This window comes from Fundulus heteroclitus, unplaced genomic scaffold (assembly GCF_011125445.2).
Source record: "Fundulus heteroclitus isolate FHET01 unplaced genomic scaffold, MU-UCD_Fhet_4.1 scaffold_43, whole genome shotgun sequence".
Lineage (NCBI taxonomy): Eukaryota > Metazoa > Chordata > Actinopteri > Cyprinodontiformes > Fundulidae > Fundulus > Fundulus heteroclitus.
Window position 1 is genome coordinate 3,030,732 of NW_023396846.1, and position 19,298 is coordinate 3,050,029.

The window sequence follows — 19,298 nt, forward strand, 5'->3', positions numbered from 1 at the left end:
AAGAAGTGTTACCCGTGTTTAATGGTCCTTCATTTTCTGGATGTTTTCTTCTTATAGATATTCTTTTCACTATTCCCAGTTATTTTCTCAAACTAAACCTGTCAGCCTGCATTGAGTTCTACGTCTTGATCTTAACCTAGTTCCATGATGGCTTTTGCCTGCAGACAAGCTCTCGAATTCTGGATATCAGTTTCATTCTCATATCAGTTATTTCTGAGCGTCAGCTGCTCTCCTCGCCCGGTCACCTCAATCTCGCAGGTGCATCATTTCAAGAGTCACGTTTTTATTTCCAGGCAGCTTGAGCTCACTAATTCCGTTTCCTTCCCTCCTAGAACAGGATACTCTGGTTAAGAGTTGCTGTTCTGAACTTTCCTTCTGGTCTGGCATGCTTCCCGTCCGGATTTGGAACACACTTTCTATAATGTCCTTTTGTCTGTAGATGCGTTAAATTTTACGGATGTGCATCCGTAAGTTTTGGAGGATTCTAAAAACAGTTGGTTTGCAGATTCGTGAAATTGTCAAAGAAATCGTTAATCTTGTGACCTTTCATCTAGAGTTATTTCAGCATTCAGGATGTGAGCTGCGCAACAGCAGACGCTTGTGGAGCCCAATCGTAGGTGATGGCTATCATCAGCATGCCTCACATATCTGCTCTTACTTTTCATTCATCTTAGCCGCCTAATGCTCATCTTAAAGGTAATCTAACTACGAATACTGGTGGTGGATTCAATCTCATTCAAGTCTCATTAAGCCCGCGTCCTGTTCATTCCCTCTTGGTCACTCATTCATTTATGTGCATCATCCCTAAGCATCCTCTGTTATTTATTCTGTCATCCAGGCATCCCGCCATGCAGGCATCCTGTTGTTCTGTTCATTCTTTCATGGTCATTCATTTATTCATGTTCCCTGCCATGTTCCCCACTACGTTCCTTGCATACTCCTTGCATGCTTCCTGCATGCTCCCAGTGTGCTCCCTGTGTGTTCCCTGCCATGCTCCCTGCCATGCGGCCTTCCCTGCCATACTCTGCCATGTTTCCTTCTATGCTCCTTGCCGTGTTTCCTTCTACGCTCCCTGCCGTGTTTCCTTCTATACTCCCTGCCGTGTTTCCTTCTACGCTCCCTGCCGTGTTTCCTTCTACACTCCCTGCCGTGTTTCCTTCTATACTCCCTGCCGTGTTTCCTTCTACGCTCCTTGCCGTGTTTCCTTCTACGCTCCTTGCCGTGTTTCCTTCTATGCTCCTTGCCGTGTTTCCTTCTATGCTCCCTGCCATGTTTCCTTCTATGCTCCTTGCCATGTTTCCTTCTATGCTCCCTGCGTTCTCTGCCATGCTCCTTGCGTGTTCCCTGCGTTCTCAGCCATGCGTTCTCTGCCATGCGTTCTCTGCCATACTCCCTGCGTTCTCTGCCATGCGTTCTCTGCCATACTCCCTGCGTTCTCTGCCATGCGTTCTCTGCCATGCGTTCTCTGCCATGCGTTCTCTGCCATACCCCCTGAGTTCTCTGCCATGCTCCCTGTGTGTTCTGCGTTCTCGGCCATGCTCCTGCATGCGGCCTGCCCTGCCATGTTCCCTTCTATGCTCCCTGCGTTCTCTGCCATGCTCCATGCGTTCTCTGCCATACCACCTGCGTTCTCTGCCATGCTCCTGTGTGTTCCCTGCCATATTTCCGGCCATGCTCCTGTGTGTTCCCTGCCATGTCCCCTGCATGCTGCCCGCCTTGCTCCCTGCCATGATTATTCATTCATCACGTGCATCAGCCCAAAACTGACCATTAAAATCACTTTCCACCTCTCCATCAACCTCACCTCATCTTTCCATTCATCTTGTTTAATCCTGGTAAGCTTTGCAGCAATGGCCCTCTTTGCTAAGCTTTCACATATTTTCTCCTTCTTTACTCATCCTTCTCTCTGCCTTCTGAACTTGCTGACGCTCTGGCCTGGACCTCGGCATTTTTGGGGGGTAATTTCCCTATTCTCATACATCTGCTTATCTACGTTAAAGTATAAATCACCGTTTATGTTCCTGCCGAGGTCCGAGCGCCAAAGTTTAAACTATTGTATCAATAAATTCCTATCGCTTTTCTCTCTTTGTGAGTCTTTAGTTTGAAATGATGCTAAAGCGGAAATACAACCGAAGAACTCTTGCTTACTTCCATTCAATCAGAGGCTTGTCCGCCTCCGATGGAGCATTTGCTTCAAGCCACACCTCCTCGAAGCCCAATCATCCAGCGTTCACCTTAAACAGCAACTCCAAATCATCTCTCAGCCTGCTTTTGGCAAGCGCAAGAACCATTGCACTAATATCGTATTTCGCTTCAGACATTCCCCTTTGCAAGCCTTTCAGTTCCAAGTATCATCCCGTGACCGACCATCTCTATTCATGCACCTTACCATACACCTCACCTCATCTCCCCATTCATCTCACTCAACTTTGGTAGGCCTTCGCGGCAACCGGCCCTGTTTGGTAAGCCTTCGCAGCACTTTTCCTCTATAGCTCATCCTACTTGTCTCTGTTTTTAGTTTAATCCAAGTCTCATTGTCTTTCAACCATGCAGACGCATCGGCCTCGACCTCGGCAATTTTTGGGGGGAAATATCCCTATTCTCATACGCCTGCTAATGCATATTCAAGTATAATTCAGCGTGAATTTTTCCTGCCGAGGTCTGAGCGCCAAACTCTTAAAATATTGTATCAATAAAATTCTTCTAATTGCCTTTTCTTTCTGTGTGAGTTTTTCAGATTGAAATGCTTGCTAACTCTATATGCTTGCGTTGCTTGTGTTTATTTGACGTTGACACGCGGTTTTTTTGTTGTTGCTTTCTCGCGTGCATATCCACCTTATTTTTGACGGAAACATGGAGGCAGCGAGTTGACGTTGGTTTGGGCGAGACTTCCGCCCGCTCACTTCCTGTCAGTGTTTAGCTATCTGAGAAGCGGCTCATGCGGCTACTTCGTCTCAAATTACTCGTCATTATGACTTCGAGGAAGACCGGGATCATTTGTGTGGTTAGAGGTTGTCATAGTAACGGGTGTAAAAGAAAGGTTTACGTGGAGCAGGAGTGTTTTAATCATCGACCGTGTACAAAAGCTGTGGATACGAGGCGCCCTACTTCATTCACCCTCAGCCGAAGAATGAGGAATCCCTTCGCCTGTGGTTAAAAGCTTAAAATCTGAAGAAACCACCGAAACGATCGTATGTTTTTTTCATTTTGTGGACAAAAGACCAACATAAGACCACATGACGCCAGAAAAGTGTCTGGGCTGCGAAGTTCCATAAAAAAACAAAACCAGGAGACGTCAAGAGGAGAGGAGACAGGTAAGCTAATGTTTTGATATCCTCTCATAACATCAGTTAAATCCCAAACATTACAAAATTAACTGACCAGCAATCTAATCACAACGAGCCAACGGCCAGTATGTTTCTGAATCAGATAATTCATCAGCCTACCTTCCATAAGTCGCCGCTGCATGACTGAAGGCTTTCCCTGGAGCCGCAGCATCAGAGCGCTCTGAGGTCTCGTAGAGCCGATTGATGCAGTCAGAATCCAGCAGCGTGAACGTCGGACTAGTTTTAGCTTGAACGGACATCAGCCTCCATGAATACCAGGTCATCCATGTTGATATTTATTAACACCGATCCAACTCTTTCACTGCGGAGGTTCGCTTCAGTAAAGTCGCACAGCAGAGCCGTCCGCACCAAGTACCGACACAAAACAGGTTAAAATGTCCTCGTACGTTATATGAGGCCACTTCTTTGTATCATCCACTCACTCATGAATAGTTTGAAGCTGTGGCCCTGACCTGCCACTTCCATTGCTCTGCAAGTTTTGACACTGTTGCTGCGACAGTTGATCATTTCAGTCAAACTAATGTTATTTGGCCGAGGGAAGCGCTGAAACGGAAGTGCGGCACACACAAACGGAAGTTGGACAGACCTTCACAAAATAAAAGCATGTGAGCAACATGCGTTAACGCGCGTTAAAGAAAATATCGCCGTTAATAGTCTAATGAGTTAACGCGAAATTAACGCGTTAACTTGCCCAGCCCTAATATATATATATATATTTACATGTTATTGGTTTTGTTACTATTATCATCATTATTATTATTATTATTATTATTATTAGGGTGGGTTTCCCGGTTTCTTCAGCTGCCGCTGTTCTACCAGCCACTGCTCCAAGGATTTGCCCCTGAAGCACTGGGGCAGAAAGTGGCGCTGCCAAATCGGCTGTGGCCAAACTCTTTTGTTTTTGGCTGCCCACATTTGCTGCACTTGTTAAAAGCCACTTCTCGCACATACTTTTGTTTCTGGCTCCCGGTGGCCTCCTCTTCTGCCCTGCGTCGCCTGTTCCTCTCAGTGAAGCGGCACACAGACGCAGGAGCAGTGGGTGCAGGAGCCACCTGTGTGGCAGGTGTTAAATGAGGAGCCAGGGGAGGAGCAGCCCTGTGATGACCTGCTGCCATCACTGTCGACCCAGGGTTCAATAAAAGAAGCTGAGCTGGGATAGGAAGAGGAACTGCTGGGGTGACGGGCTGCACGACGGTGGCACTAGCGGGTCGTCTGCCTGGCCGCAGCTTAGGAGCCTTACCTGCTCTGTTTGGCGGGAGGGCAAACTCATGCTGGAGTCCTGAGGGGGACGGCGCTTCGTCCAGCTTCTCCCACGGAGGAGGCAGCTGTGAGCTGGCCACAACGATGTGGTCCTCTGCAGCAAGGCCCTGGGTGAGGACACTAATCTCCTGCGTGCTCTCCCTTCGATTAAACCTGCAATCCGAAAACTGTCACCATTACAATTAAATGTGATACTTTTATTTCAAATGTCCAAATAAAAAGCATTGTGCTTACCACTGTGTCAGAGTCCTCTGATTGAGGACAAAAAGCTGAAGAGAGGTGGCCTCCATCAGGGGGGGGCAGTCCAGCACCAGGTCTCAGATGTGGTGGTAGTCGGTGAGAACTTTGGTCCACCGAGGAAGCCGCACTCCATCCTTTTTTGTTGGGGACTTGTGCAATGAACACAATTTAATGCACAGAGCCTCAACTAGACGACTGGTGCTGGGCCACTGAGCCGGTCCCCCTGGAGGACCAATCAGGCTCCTCTTGACACTGTCCACACCCGGGGTGACGCCCGTATTCTTGGGGGCCTTAAAGCGGCCGTGTGCCAGCTGGGCTTGGTGCCTGGGTTGGTAATGGATCCTCCTCTTGTCCAGGTCAGAGGTCACAGGCAGATGACCTCTGACCTGCTGCTCGTCCAGGTAGAGAGCCTGACGCAGGGTCACCAGGTACTCGGCCAAGTCCTGGACCTTATCCCAGCCTGGGATGCCGTCAGGTCCGAGGACTGCAGCCTGCATGAAAGTATTAAAATACAAAATACATTACAGCATGTAAAATCTCAGTGATGCTGCACTGAAGCTAACGTGTCGTCTACTCACAGGGGCCTGGTCTGCAACGCTGGACCCAGCTGATGCTGCAGGACCAGAGGCTCCAGTTGGCTGGACAGAGCGCTGCAGGGGAGGAGGCAGAGGAGGAGGCAGAGGAGGAGGCAGAGGAGGAGACAGAGGAGGAGACAGAGGAGGAGGCAGAGGAGGAGGCAGAGGAGGAGGCAGAGGAGGAGGCAGAGGAGGAGGCAGAGGACTCTGGCTGAGGCGCTGACGTAGATCTCCTCGGCTGGATGTGGACGGTGCAGAGGAAGAGGGGCTGGAGGCCTGCTGGACGCTGCTGTGTTCTGGAGCAAAGAGGACGGGCACGCTCAGGTTCTCGGGTTCCTCCTCCACAAAGCCTTCATCGCGCACCGCCTCATCATCCATCAGCTCCACCAGCCGATCCTCTTCCTCTGGGTTGTCCATTACAGTCAGCGAACGACCAGACTGACTGTAAAGGTACTCCATCCCAAGAAGCTCCCCTGTAGAAGAACGCAGAATACAGATTATTAGTCAAGAATGTGAACTAAGGAAGTATTCAAACATGCACTCCATAGTGGTGGAAAGTAGCAGAGTAAAAAGTGAAAGTAGAAAGTGATGAAACTCCAGGCTCTTTCAGTCTCTGACCTGCTTTAGACTTTGTTTATTCATCAGGAAGAATAAAAACATCTTTTACCACTAAATGTGTTGCTTTGGTTTCTGTGCTTTTAAAATGGAGGATTCCTTTTAGCGCTGCATGTCAGTGTTGGTTGGTGGAAATACGTCGGCATCAGCAAACCATGGATGCATCTCCAGAGAAACCACTAGAACAGTTTTTTCTTCTGCCAACACGTCTGAGTTAAGGTTAATCATTCTTGCCTGTATGTGACCCAGGAGGCTGGTAGCGCTCGTCCAAGCTGAGTCGGTCCATGGCCTCCCTCTCAGCGCTGCTGTAGATCCTCAGCTCACAGCTTCCTCCATGCGGTCCTGGTTCCAGCATCAGACCCTCCAGGAGGTCGGCCTGGAAGTGGGCGTCGCTGGCACTGGTCCCTGCAGGGGAAACCAAGAAGATGACTTTTACTCTCTGCGTTTAAAACAACAAAAACATTAAAAGATAAAATCAGCCACCTGGGATGAAGCGATTTAGATGGAGGTGGAAGGACTCCAAGGAGGTGGAGCCACGAGCACAGCGGTAGCAGCAGAGGTCCACACCACCCTTCTTCAGTGTGCCTGTCTTCAGGTACAGAGAGAAGCCCTCTGGGTCCTGAATACAGGTGATGTGTCTCTGCTGCTCCTTCCAGACCTGCTGAATGCACTCGTGGTCCACCAGTGGTCCTCCCAGAGTGTCCCTCCCCTTCTCACTGTCCATCTCATCCACCAGGGCCTTGATCCTCCTGGCTGTCTCCTCTGCTCCCCTGGTCCTCTTGCAGCAGTGAAGAGCCAACTCCCTCCTGGTGATCATCTGGTCCAGGGCCTTCTCAGAGACTGGACCAACTCCCTGGGCCAGAAGCTGCCCCTGCTTGGCCAGCCTAAGAGCAGCAACATCTGCCGGATCCAGCTCAAAGATGCTCCTGGACAGAGTTCATGTTCTCTGTTAGACTTTAGACAATAAATATACAAACAAGATGAAGACTTTACCTGGACAGTGGAGCCATGAATACTCCATACAGCTGATGAGCCTCAGTGGTGACTCCTGCTGCAAAACGCCGCATGAAGTGCCAGATGTCCAGGCGCACCTGAAGCTCCCTCCACTCAGCGAACATGGCCCTGACCTGTGACTGTCCGTGGGGGCTGCAGCAGTCCCGCTCCACATACATTATGACAGGAGGTGCCACTCCTGCCTCCCTGTAGCGCCTCATAAGACCAGCCGCCATGGGCCACAGTCCATGGCCCTCTGCTGCTGTCAGGACCCACACCAGAACCTGGCCGTGCTCGTTGCCCACATTGGTGCACCACCCAGCTGTGTTGGCAGCTGCACCCGCCACTTTCTTGGTAACCTATGTAAAAAAAACAACAGTAAAATAAACACACATACACCTATCTATCTAGATATATATCAGGGTTCCTACAGCATAAGGGAAGTTAAATTCAAGACTTTTTAAGACTTTTTAATGCCACTTGAAATAAAAGACCAACTTCACGATAAACAAGATAAACCTGGTTGCGACAACTTCACCCAAATGTTTATTTTAACATAAACCATTACTTTGTGGCCCAGTAGACATGTTTAAAAGTTTGAAAAACATTCCATATAGGAATAACGGTAAAAAACACACAAATTACAGATATATTTTTAACAACTACTGAACTGAATGCACAAACTTTGTTTTGTTCCCTACTAAAATAAACTATAAATCAGTATTAAAAACCACAACATAACCAGTGCCAACTCTTTTTCGCAGCTATGGTCCGGCCGCAACAGTTTTTATTGCTTCCGCTATCGGGACGGAACCAATAATAGTTACATTGAGCCTTTCGGTAAATTAAAAATATATATAATTGTGTCAATTATTTTACTGTTTGGTAAGGATTACAAAAACTAAATCCTATTTATGACCTGGTAACAATTTTAAGACCTAAGAAAGACTGATTTAAGACATTTTAATGCCAATTAAGGCCTTAGTTTTATATTACAGAATTCAATGCCTTTTAAGACTTTTTAAGGATCCGCGGGAACCCTGAGATATATATATATATGTATATATATATATATATATATATATATATATATATATATATATATATATATATATGAATATATATATGAATGAATAAAAGCAATTACAATCATTCACATTTGATTGTTTTTACCTTTTTGGTGGAGTCCATCTTGAGCACGGAGCCAAACACAGAGGTTATTCTGGCCTTTACCTCAGGCAGCCGTGACAGGACGTCCCTGGCGTACACAGCCAGAAGCCACTTGGGTTTAGGGAGGGCCGGGAGGGGCGGGGGGGCAGAGAACACTGGCGGCTCGACCAGACAGGAGTCAGTGAAGGGCTCACAGGCAGCAAAGTAGTCCAGCGTGCGGCGGGTCCACGCTGCGCTGTGCTCCTCTTGCAGCTTCTTGTGAAGCTGCGTGACGCTGTTGCCCTGAGTTCTCTCCCGCATCAGGATGACCACTCTGTAGTCACATGAGTCGCTACGCTACAGACAGGAAAAGAGCTCTGCTCAGTGTTTATTAAAGGGATGCAGGACATTTTCCACCATTTAGTTTAGTGCAGCACAAGCATATTATAGAACATTGCTGTTATCATTAATGTGTCATGCCTGTATGTCAGAAGGGCGGGGAATTTCCTGCTGTGTCCCATGTCCAGCTGTCCCAGGATGTCCTCTGTCCCAGGATGTCCAGCTGTCCCAGGATGTCCAGCTGTCCCAGGATGTCCAGCTGTCCCAGGATGTCCTCTGTCCCAGGATGTCCAGCTGTCCCAGGATGTCCAGCTGTCCCAGGATGTCCTCTGACCCAGGATGTCCTCTGTCCCAGGATGTCCAGCTGTCCCAGGATGTCCTCTGACCCAGGATGTCCTCTGACCCAGGATGTCCAGCTGTCCCAGGATGTCCTCTGTCCCAGGATGTCCAGCTGTCCCAGGATGTCCAGCTGTCCCAGGATGTCCAGCTGTCCCAGGATGTCCTCTGACCCAGGATGTCCAGCTGTCCCAGGATGTCCTCTGACCCAGGATGTCCAGCTGTCCCAGGATGTCCAGCTGTCCCAGGATGTCCAGCTGACCCAGGATGTCCAGCTGTCCCAGGATGTCCTCTGACCCAGGATGTCCAGCTGTCCCAGGATGTCCAGCTGTCCCAGGATGTCCAGCTGACCCAGGATGTCCAGCTGTCCCAGGATGTCCAGCTGTCCCAGGATGTCCTCTGACCCAGGATGTCCTCTGACCCAGGATGTCCAGCTGTCCCAGGATGTCCAGCTGTCCCAGGATGTCCTCTGTCCCAGGATGTCCAGCTGTCCCAGGATGTCCAGCTGTCCCAGGATGTCCTCTGACCCAGGATGTCCTCTGTCCCAGGATGTCCAGCTGTCCCAGGATGTCCTCTGACCCAGGATGTCCAGCTGTCCCAGGATGTCCTCTGACCCAGGAAGTCCTCTGACCCAGGATGTCCAGCTGTCCCAGGATGTCCAGCTGTCCCAGGATGTCCAGCTGTCCCAGGATGTCCTCTGACCCAGGATGTCCAGCTGTCCCAGGATGTCCTCTGACCCAGGATGTCCTCTGACCCAGGATGTACTCTGACCCAGGATGTCCAGCTGTCCCAGGATGTCCTCTGACCCAGGATGTACTCTGACCCAGGATGTCCAGCTGTCCCAGGATGTCCTCTGACCCAGGATGTACTCTGACCCAGGATGTCCAGCTGTCCCAGGATGTCCAGCTGTCCCAGGATGTCCTCTGACCCAGGATGTCCAGCTGTACCAGGATGTCCAGCTGTTCCAGGATGTCCAGCTGTCCCAGGATGTCCAGCTGTCCCAGGATGTCCTCTGACCCAGGATGTCCAGCTGTCCCAGGATGTCCTCTGACCCAGGATGTCCAGCTGTCCCAGGATGTCCTCTGACCCAGGAAGTCCTCTGACCCAGGATGTCCAGCTGTCCCAGGATGTCCAGCTGTCCCAGGATGTCCTCTGACCCAGGATGTCCAGCTGTCCCAGGATGTCCAGCTGTCCCAGGATGTCCAGCTGTCCCAGGATGTCCTCTGACCCAGGATGTACTCTGACCCAGGATGTCCAGCTGTCCCAGGATGTCCTCTGACCCAGGATGTACTCTGACCCAGGATGTCCAGCTGTCCCAGGATGTCCTCTGACCCAGGATGTACTCTGACCCAGGATGTCCAGCTGTCCCAGGATGTCCAGCTGTCCCAGGATGTCCTCTGACCCAGGATGTCCAGCTGTACCAGGATGTACAGCTGTCCCAGGATGTCCAGCTGTCCCAGGATGTCCAGCTGTCCCAGGATGTCCTCTGACCCAGGATGTCCAGCTGTCCCAGGATGTCCTCTGACCCAGGATGTACTCTGACCCAGGATGTCCAGCTGTCCCAGGATGTCCAGCTGTCCCAGGATGTCCTCTGACCCAGGATGTCCAGCTGTCCCAGGATGTCCTCTGTCCCAGGATGTCCTCTGACCCAGGATGTCCAGCTGTCCCAGGATGTCCTCTGACCCAGGATGTCCTCTGACCCAGGATGTCCAGCTGTCCCAGGATGTCCTCTGACCCAGGGTGTCCTCTGACCCAGGATGTCCAGCTGACCCAGGATGTCCAGCTGTCCCAGGATGTCCTCTGACCCAGGATGTCCAGCTGTACCAGGATGTCCTCTGTCCCAGGATGTCCAGCTGTCCCAGGATGTCCTCTGTCCCAGGATGTCCAGCTGTCCCAGGATGTCCTCTGACCCAGGATGTCCTCTGACCCAGGATGTCCAGCTGTCCCAGGATGTCCTCTGACCCAGGATGTCCAGCTGTCCCAGGATGTCCAGCTGTCCCAGGATGTCCTCTGACCCAGGATGTCCAGCTGTCCCAGGATGTCCTCTGACCCAGGATGTCCAGCTGTCCCAGGATGTCCAGCTGACCCAGGATGTCCAGCTGTCCCAGGATGTCCAGCTGACCCAGGATGTCCAGCTGTCCCAGGATGTCCAGCTGACCCAGGATGTCCAGCTGTCCCAGGATGTCCTCTGACCCAGGAAGTCCTCTGTCCCAGGATGTCCTCTGACCCAGGATGTCCAGCTGTCCCAGGATGTCCTCTGACCCAGGATGTCCAGCTGTCCCAGGATGTCCAGCTGTCCCAGGATGTCCAGCTGACCCAGGATGTCCAGCTGTCCCAGGATGTCCAGCTCACCCAGGATGTCCTCTGACCCAGGATGTCCTCTGACCCAGGATGTCCAGCTGACCCAGGATGTCCAGCTGTCCCAGGATGTCCAGCTGTCCCAGGATGTCCTCTGTCCCAGGATGTCCAGCTGTCCCAGGATGTCCAGCTGTCCCAGGATGTCCTCTGACCCAGGATGTCCTCTGTCCCAGGATGTCCAGCTGTCCCAGGATGTCCAGCTGTCCCAGGATGTCCTCTGACCCAGGATGTCCAGCTGTCCCAGGATGTCCAGCTGTCCCAGGATGTCCTCTGACCCAGGATGTCCTCTGACCCAGGATGTACTCTGACCCAGGATGTCCAGCTGTCCCAGGATGTCCTCTGACCCAGGATGTACTCTGACCCAGGATGTCCAGCTGTCCCAGGATGTCCTCTGACCCAGGATGTACTCTGACCCAGGATGTCCAGCTGTCCCAGGATGTCCAGCTGTCCCAGGATGTCCTCTGACCCAGGATGTCCAGCTGTACCAGGATGTACAGCTGTCCCAGGATGTCCAGCTGTCCCAGGATGTCCAGCTGTCCCAGGATGTCCTCTGACCCAGGATGTCCAGCTGTCCCAGGATGTCCTCTGACCCAGGATGTACTCTGACCCAGGATGTCCAGCTGTCCCAGGATGTCCAGCTGTCCCAGGATGTCCTCTGACCCAGGATGTCCAGCTGTCCCAGGATGTCCTCTGTCCCAGGATGTCCTCTGACCCAGGATGTCCAGCTGTCCCAGGATGTCCTCTGACCCAGGATGTCCTCTGACCCAGGATGTCCAGCTGTCCCAGGATGTCCTCTGACCCAGGATGTCCTCTGACCCAGGATGTCCAGCTGACCCAGGATGTCCAGCTGTCCCAGGATGTCCTCTGACCCAGGATGTCCAGCTGTACCAGGATGTCCTCTGTCCCAGGATGTCCAGCTGTCCCAGGATGTCCTCTGACCCAGGATGTCCAGCTGTCCCAGGATGTCCTCTGTCCCAGGATGTCCAGCTGTCCCAGGATGTCCAGCTGTCCCAGGATGTCCTCTGACCCAGGATGTCCAGCTGTCCCAGGATGTCCAGCTGTCCCAGGATGTCCTCTGTCCCAGGATGTCCTCTGACCCAGGATGTCCAGCTGACCCAGGATGTCCAGCTGTCCCAGGATGTACTCTGACCCAGGATGTCCTCTGACCCAGGATGTCCAGCTGTCCCAGGATGTCCAGCTGTCCCAGGATGTCCTCTGACCCAGGATGTCCAGCTGTCCCAGGATGTCCTCTGACCCAGGATGTCCAGCTGTCCCAGGATGTCCAGCTGTCCCAGGATGTCCTCTGTCCCAGGATGTCCTCTGACCCAGGATGTCCAGCTGTCCCAGGATGTCCAGCTGTCCCAGGATGTCCTCTGACCCAGGATGTCCAGCTGTCCCAGGATGTCCAGCTGTCCCTGGATGTCCTCTGACCCAGGATGTCCAGCTGTCCCAGGATGTCCAGCTGACCCAGGATGTCCAGCTGTCCCAGGATGTCCTCTGACCCAGGATGTCCAGCTGTCCCAGGATGTCCAGCTGACCCAGGATGTCCAGCTGTCCCAGGATGTCCTCTGACCAGGCCGGATACTTCTTCTTGCACCCTTTGCATTCTAGATACTCTGAGGTCATATCATACCACCATCTATGTCCAGCACCTTGACCACAGTGCTGTACAGGCCAGCTGCTGTCAGCCTGTGACTATTGCAAGCTGGCTGGACACAGATGATGGACAACATCTTCAGAGGCATCCAGAGAAACAAAGGGCGGCAGAAGAAGAGATCAGGAGAGGCAGGAGGCTGGGTGAAGGTGGTCGGAGGCTGGGGAGGAGACCACCAGGAGGTGAGCTGTGGCACCAGCTCTGGCTTCCCTGTTTTAGGGTTAGCCCTGAATAAAGCCTTCAGGATCCAGTCCTGCTGGAAAGATGGAAGATGCTCCTTCCAGTGTCCAGGAAGCTCTGCAGGGGGCTGGAACACGGGGCCAGGAGTCCACAGGAGGAGGAGGAGGAGGAGGAGCAGGAGGAGCAGGAGCAGGAGGAGGAGGAGCAGGAGGAGGAGGAGGAGGAGGAGCAGGAGGAGCAAGAGGAGCAGGAGGAGGAGGAGCAGGAGGAGGAGGAGCAGGAGGAGGAGGAGGAGGAGGAGGAGCAGGAGCAGGAGCAGGAGGAGGAGGAGGAGCAGGAGGAGGAGCAGGGCCTCTTGAGGCTGGAGTGGAAAAAGTTCCAATTAGTTTGTTGTTAAGCACAGACTGTCACAGCCTTTCTTTTTCAGCACTACCAGACAGCTACAAAGCTACAACGTTTAGTGCAAAGCATGATGGGTAGGAGAGAGACAACATGATGAGGAGAGGGTGAAGTTATGGAAGGAGTCAGTGAAAAGCATTCTGATTTTCACCCATGCACCATTAGGTCAGATACAAGAAGAAAAGTGAGCTGGGATGAGCCAAGTGTGAAACAAAGCAACAGCAACACTAGGAGCTCCTCTACCTCCAACATTGTGCAGCCACTGGGGGGGGGGGGGGGGGGGGGGGGGCAGGGGACATGTGAGACGACAACAAGGAGCTTTAGTCGCTGATCGGGATAAAATGAAATAAACATACACCTTTAAATACCCTTTTGGCTTTGCAGAGTGAGTGTAGACTGACACTGGGATCAGAGCTAATTCTCTGTGCAATAAAATAAAAGAACATGTTGGGTCAGTTAAAAATACTTATAAACACACATTACTTTGTGAAACGTTTGTGATTCACATACCTTGAGGAAGTTTTTCCTCAGCTTGCGAGGCCACAGTCACCGTCTCCTGGTCGTCTTGCTCCTTAAAAAAATCCCCAGCAGCAGCAACAGCGTCTGTAAAATAATAAAGTGAGCACACGTCGCCAACATCCAGTATCTGCATGTGTGATAATGATGCTCACCACAGTTAAAGAGCTGTCTGCGGGCAGCGGATGTAGACGGAGAGGGGACACGTGGCACTGGAGCTGTCAGAAGTATTTTAATTTTTTTTATTTATATATTTTTTTTTAATATGACGTATACAACATGAAAATCACCACAGTACTTACAGGGTTTGGCTGGAGAAACAATTTTTCGTGCCAACTGTGAGGGAGACAAATGCTTCCCACGTGCCAGCAGAGCGCTAACGCCGTCAGCCGTCAGGGGCCTGCTCTGAGTGGCAGCAGGTGGAGTGGCAGCAGGTGGAGTGGCAGCAGGTGGAGTGGCAGCAGATGGAGTGGCAGCAGGTGGAGCGGCAGCAGGTGGAGCAGCAGGTGGAGTGGCAGCAGGTGGAGTGGCAGCAGGTGGAGCAGCAGGTGGAGTGGCAGCAGGTGGAGTGGCAGCAGGTGGAGTGGCAGCAGGTGGAGGAGGAGGAGGAGGAGGAAGGAGCTGTCACAGTGGGCAGGTGGGCTACAGCTGAAGCCTGCCTCTTCAGCACAGAGTCCTTGAAAAGGGCCATGTTGGTGTTTGGCCTGGCCTTTGCTGTCTTCAGGTAGGTGACCAGAGCCTGGGCCTCCTTGCCTGGCTCCTCATACACCTCCTTCATGGACCTCCTTCATGGACCTGCCCTTGAAGTCGCCAAACTCCACCATCAAACACCCAGAGTCACCGCTCCTCTGGGCCTCCTGGAGCAAGGCCTGCTTCTTCCCATACACCTCCACAGCCTCCCCTATCTCCCTGATCTGGGAGGTGTACCTGAGAAACAGGTGTTTGCTGGCCGACAGCGGCTCCTCCCTCTCCTCCTCCCCCGTGATGCTGCTGACCAGCTACACCGCGTAACCCAGGGAGTTCTCCAGCAGCCAGTGGAACCTCTGGTTCTGGTGTTTTCCAAACTGGATCTTACAATGAGCCAGAACCAGGAACTGGTCACCAGGATCCCCTCCGTTCTGCCTCACAAAGGCAGCGGCCTCGGCCAGAACCTCCTCCTTACGCCGGGCCCTCCCGGCCACCACCACCGTACTCCTATTTGCCTCCTCAGTCGGCCCCATCAGGAGTCGACCCTGAGGAGTTTTACGCAACACGGGATACGCATACATGATCTAAAAGGAGAGCAGCATAAGCACAATGTGACTGGTAGAAATATCATTTGAAATATTGCACGATCATTACTCTGGATTTTTATGTCAATTTTTACAATCAGTATTTAAAGAACTTACAAATGAGCAGCAGCATTTATTTACCATTTACTGATGCTATAAAGCATCACCAGGTATCAAATATTGTACTATACTGCAAATAAAGTGCATTGTTTTAGGCGGGAATTTAAAAAAAATTATTTTATAATAAACTTTTTTGCAATAAATGTATTAAAGACAAAAATAAGACTTGTTGGTGTTGTAGTAACAATATTATATTTAAAACCGCGCTATTTTAGGCGAGAATTAAGTAAAATTAATTAAATTGGGATATTAATAATAATTCTATCAAAAATTAATCAACACTTAATAATGTTGTTGCTATAACACCAAGTGTAATTTCTATTTATTTTCTTGGCGGGAGGTAGACAAAAATCAAAGGAGCCCGCATTTATGATAATTCATAAAGTGATGATCATAACTGTAATCTGAATAGCGCTAAGCGGGGCGGCCGGCGCGCACAACCTCCGCGAAGCGCGCATTATTACAGCAGCAGCACAGCGCGATCAAGTGTGATCAAGATGCAAACTTGATCACATTCATGTAAAATATTATTATTACTGTATGAAAAAAGCGTGACGGTCGCTGTACAAGCTAGCGACAGACACAACGGCTAAAACCGAGACGGTAACAGAAAGAGTTCGTATCAATCTGTCGTCTTTGCAGCATGCTCGGTATTTGTAATAAACAAAGAGAGAATATTCATATATATTTTAAACTTACCGCTCGCCAAAGTAGTCCAGACAGTTGTCAACGTAAAGATGACTGCGGAGCGTCTTCCTCCGAGCGCTTATGAGGGATCCGGGTGCTGGAAGGCGATTGGTCAAATGTAAGCCCACCAGCGGGGCAGGTGATTGGCCGAGCGCCGGCAGAGGGCGCGCAGCGATTGGCTGGAGTGGGCTTACTTTGCTCGTAGATCGGGAGACAGCAGGACGTAGGAGGAAGGAAGCGGTGGCGCCACACTGACCTCTGCTGGCTGCTTTGAGCTCTGCTCACTCAGCTCCTTGATGACTTTGTCTTTCTCTGCTTGGCTGGACAGCAGCTTCTGCAGCTGCACCTCCAGGGCAGCAACCAGGGCGTCCCTCTCCTTCCTCCAGCTCTCCATGGCCGCCTCCTTCTCCAGCAGCTTGGACTCCTGAGGAGGCAGGAGCAAACGGGTTACTGTTGGGCCCCTCGGCTGTTGGGCCAGCTCCTGGTCTCCTGCTCCTCTTACTAAGAGGCTCTGCTGGCGGCAGTAGCGCTCTCGGTCTTCTGCAAACTTCCTCATTTCCTGGTTCCTCTTGTCTTCTGCCTCTTTGGCTTGACCAATCAGAGACAGCTTCTCCTCCTGCCACCTCCTGCGTTCAGCCTGGCTCTTCTCTGTCAGGATCTGCAGGAAAACATCTTCAGTTTCATGATTTGACTGAACTGATCTGGTCCACACCAGAAAACATCTGGTTCTACCTTTAAGCTCTCCTGAGCTCGTGAAGCTTCATCCTTGGCCAGGTCCAGGTCCTCTGAGGGCCCGCCGGCTCCCTGGTTCTGCTGCAGCACCTTCTCCTTCAGCCTGTTTACCTCTGGAACCACACAGAACCGCTTTAACTCCTCAGACCTCCTGCCGCTCTCACTGACTGTTCTCCAGTTTTCCACAACCTTTAAACTATCTTATCGACTTTTCAGCTCCGACCGCGGTAAAATCTCGAGGTCGGGTGTGTTTGCTGACAAACTGTAAATTGTTGGAATTTATGGAGCAGAGGTTTCCTCTGGTTCAAAAAGGAAACGTCTTGAATCTGAAGCAGACAACGTCTACAGGCGTGACTCCTGATGCGCTGCTTGGCAGCAGAAACGGGGATGGATGCAGAAAACATTTTAGTTGTGGTTTTACGACGTGCCTCAAAAATCTGGTTAAACTAGTTAAACTGAACTTTAAATCGGACCAGAGCAGCATTTAGGTTAGCATCTTTAAATGATGTTAAATAATTCAGCATTACATAAATAAAGAAGATTTATGAGTTTTATAGTCAGAGTCGGCTTTTATGTGTATTTTTATGACTGTCATGTTTGGCTGAACAGCCGATGAAGCTGATGAAGATGAAGGTCTGAGTCCCTCATTGCAGAAAAGGATCAGACCTCCTTGTTGACAGTAGCTACGTTTAAATGGACAAAAGTAATCAGAACAAACAGCCAATCGTAATATTGTGATCAGATTTACCTCAATCAGAATGAAATTGTAATCTGGTGGTTTATTCAGACTGATAATCCGATCAACGTTCACATAAACTTGTCAGGATCAAGTTAGTCTGGATGAGGCAGACTGACCAGAGTGGACCCGACGTAAAAGTGACGTATTTCTGCGATGGTGAGGTTTCGATGCAACCTTCCAGTTCGACACAATAAAAGAGCTAAAAAATGTTGCTTTACTCAGTAACGTTTGAACCATAATTAGAACTTCCTGCAAGAACTTAATTAGAATTTCCTGGATGCTCAGAAGACTAACAAACTCGTAAAAAACTGCTTTGTTTAGTATTTTGTGTTGTTCAGCAAAGATTGAAGTTCTTCTTCTGTGTGTTTTTTTAGGGAAACCTGATAACTGCGCATGTCAGATCGTATTATCATTATTATGATCGGATTAATTGACTGAACCCATAACAACGGTCACACCTGATCATTTAATCTGATGGTGTAGCTTTGTGTCTTTGGCGCCTCACCAGCAGAGAGCTCCTGGAGGAGCCCCATCTTCTCCTCCAGGACCTGCTCCATCTGCTCCTGGGTCTCCTCCTGCTCAGTCAGGGCCAGACGCATGTCCTCCATCACCCGCTGCTTGGCCTCCAGCTCTGCAGATGAACAGAGACACGGTGAACCAGCTCTCATCCAGACTTCACTCTGGTCGTCCCGAGGGAGAGAAATCACACTTAGAGGAAATAAAATCCTCTGCAGAGCTGAGGGACTCCACAGGAAACAATGATTCTGACATTTATGTTAAATCAAACTAACACAAACGGCTCCTGATTCTTTTATTTGCTTCTAAACTGTAGAAATACCTTCACTGACATGTTGAAGTCAAAAGTAACAGTTGGTTTATGTAGGAGATCTGACAGGTTAAGGAAACGCTTCAGAGTATAAAAGGTGGAGATGAGCAGAAAAATTAAAACCATGACAAACAGCAGAAACACATTTAAACGGCACCAGATGAGCCGGCGTGTCTCATTTCTCAGACCAGCTGATGAGATCAGGAACAAAGTCTTTAGTATCGTCACTGAAGCTAACAGAGCCTCACTGACTAAAATATCAGCTCCTCTATCGTTAAGCTGCTGATAAATAGGGACATTTAAGGAAGCTAACGCTAACTGCTAGCAAACAGCTGCCAGTCTGTGTCACGCATCCTCAGACAGAAGATGCTGCAAACACGACGCATGAGAAACATGTGCAGCGCTGCGTGTGTGAGGGGATGGCTGCTTTAGTTCAGGATAAAAGACTTTTAGTAGAGGAAGCTTAATAAAAGAACATATTCCTCAGGGCCCTGGCTGCTGCTCTTTAGAAAGAAACTGAGAGAGTGTGGTCGGCCAGAAACAAGCAACCAGCTCTATGCCCTCTACCTTTTAAAAGGTTTAAAAGCTCAAAGTCGCTGATATTAAGTCGACCTGGCAACACTGCTGGAAGCCTGGAACACAGCGCTGAGTGTTTCTGGAGGTCCTTGTTCCCCTTTTATCATTTATTACTAGGGCTGGGTATCATCTGGGATGAGCCGATTCGATGCGATTCTCGATACATAGCTCACGATACGATACGATTCTCGATATAGCTCAGCATGATTTGATTTGACTCCAATATTGATATTTACTACTATTAAATTAATGCTCAAAGTCATTCAATCAACAAAAACAGCCAAATATTCTATTAATGTTCAATTTATTGAACACTGTGCAATAAAATGCATGTGGTTCAATACATTTAATATATTACAGAAACCAAAATTTTGCCCAGTTTTCTA

General features: G+C 50.3%; 1 protein-coding gene and 1 long non-coding RNA gene across 4 annotated transcripts in view; both read right to left on the reverse strand.

Annotated features, from left to right (window-relative positions):
• LOC118560424 overlaps positions 1–19,298 on the reverse strand; it is a 48,450-nt gene that overhangs the window by 25,595 nt on the left and 3,557 nt on the right. Inside the window, exons 2-10 of the mRNA XM_036131412.1 lie at positions 18,016–18,141; positions 16,772–16,884; positions 8,204–8,536; positions 7,031–7,389; positions 6,521–6,963; positions 6,272–6,442; positions 5,426–5,895; positions 4,842–5,338; positions 4,588–4,760 (exon numbers count right to left, since the gene is read on the reverse strand). Of these exons, the coding sequence (XP_035987305.1) occupies positions 4,925–5,338; positions 5,426–5,895; positions 6,272–6,442; positions 6,521–6,963; positions 7,031–7,389; positions 8,204–8,536; positions 16,772–16,884; positions 18,016–18,118 (2,406 nt within the window). The 5' untranslated portion in view covers positions 18,119–18,141 and the 3' untranslated portion in view covers positions 4,588–4,760; positions 4,842–4,924. The remainder of the gene's footprint in view (positions 1–4,587; positions 4,761–4,841; positions 5,339–5,425; positions 5,896–6,271; positions 6,443–6,520; positions 6,964–7,030; positions 7,390–8,203; positions 8,537–16,771; positions 16,885–18,015; positions 18,142–19,298) is intronic.
• On the reverse strand, positions 12,713–14,343 carry LOC118560455. 3 transcript variants are annotated; one of them, XR_004929345.1, is made up of 4 exons: positions 14,264–14,343; positions 14,117–14,179; positions 13,956–14,048; positions 12,713–13,026 (listed from the first exon to the last, which is right to left on the reverse strand). It is a non-coding gene; the product is annotated as an uncharacterized LOC118560455 (long non-coding RNA). The 3 variants fall into 3 exon arrangements; XR_004929346.1 differs by lacking the exon at positions 12,713–13,026 and adding an exon at positions 13,379–13,407; XR_004929344.1 differs by lacking the exon at positions 12,713–13,026 and adding an exon at positions 13,821–13,867.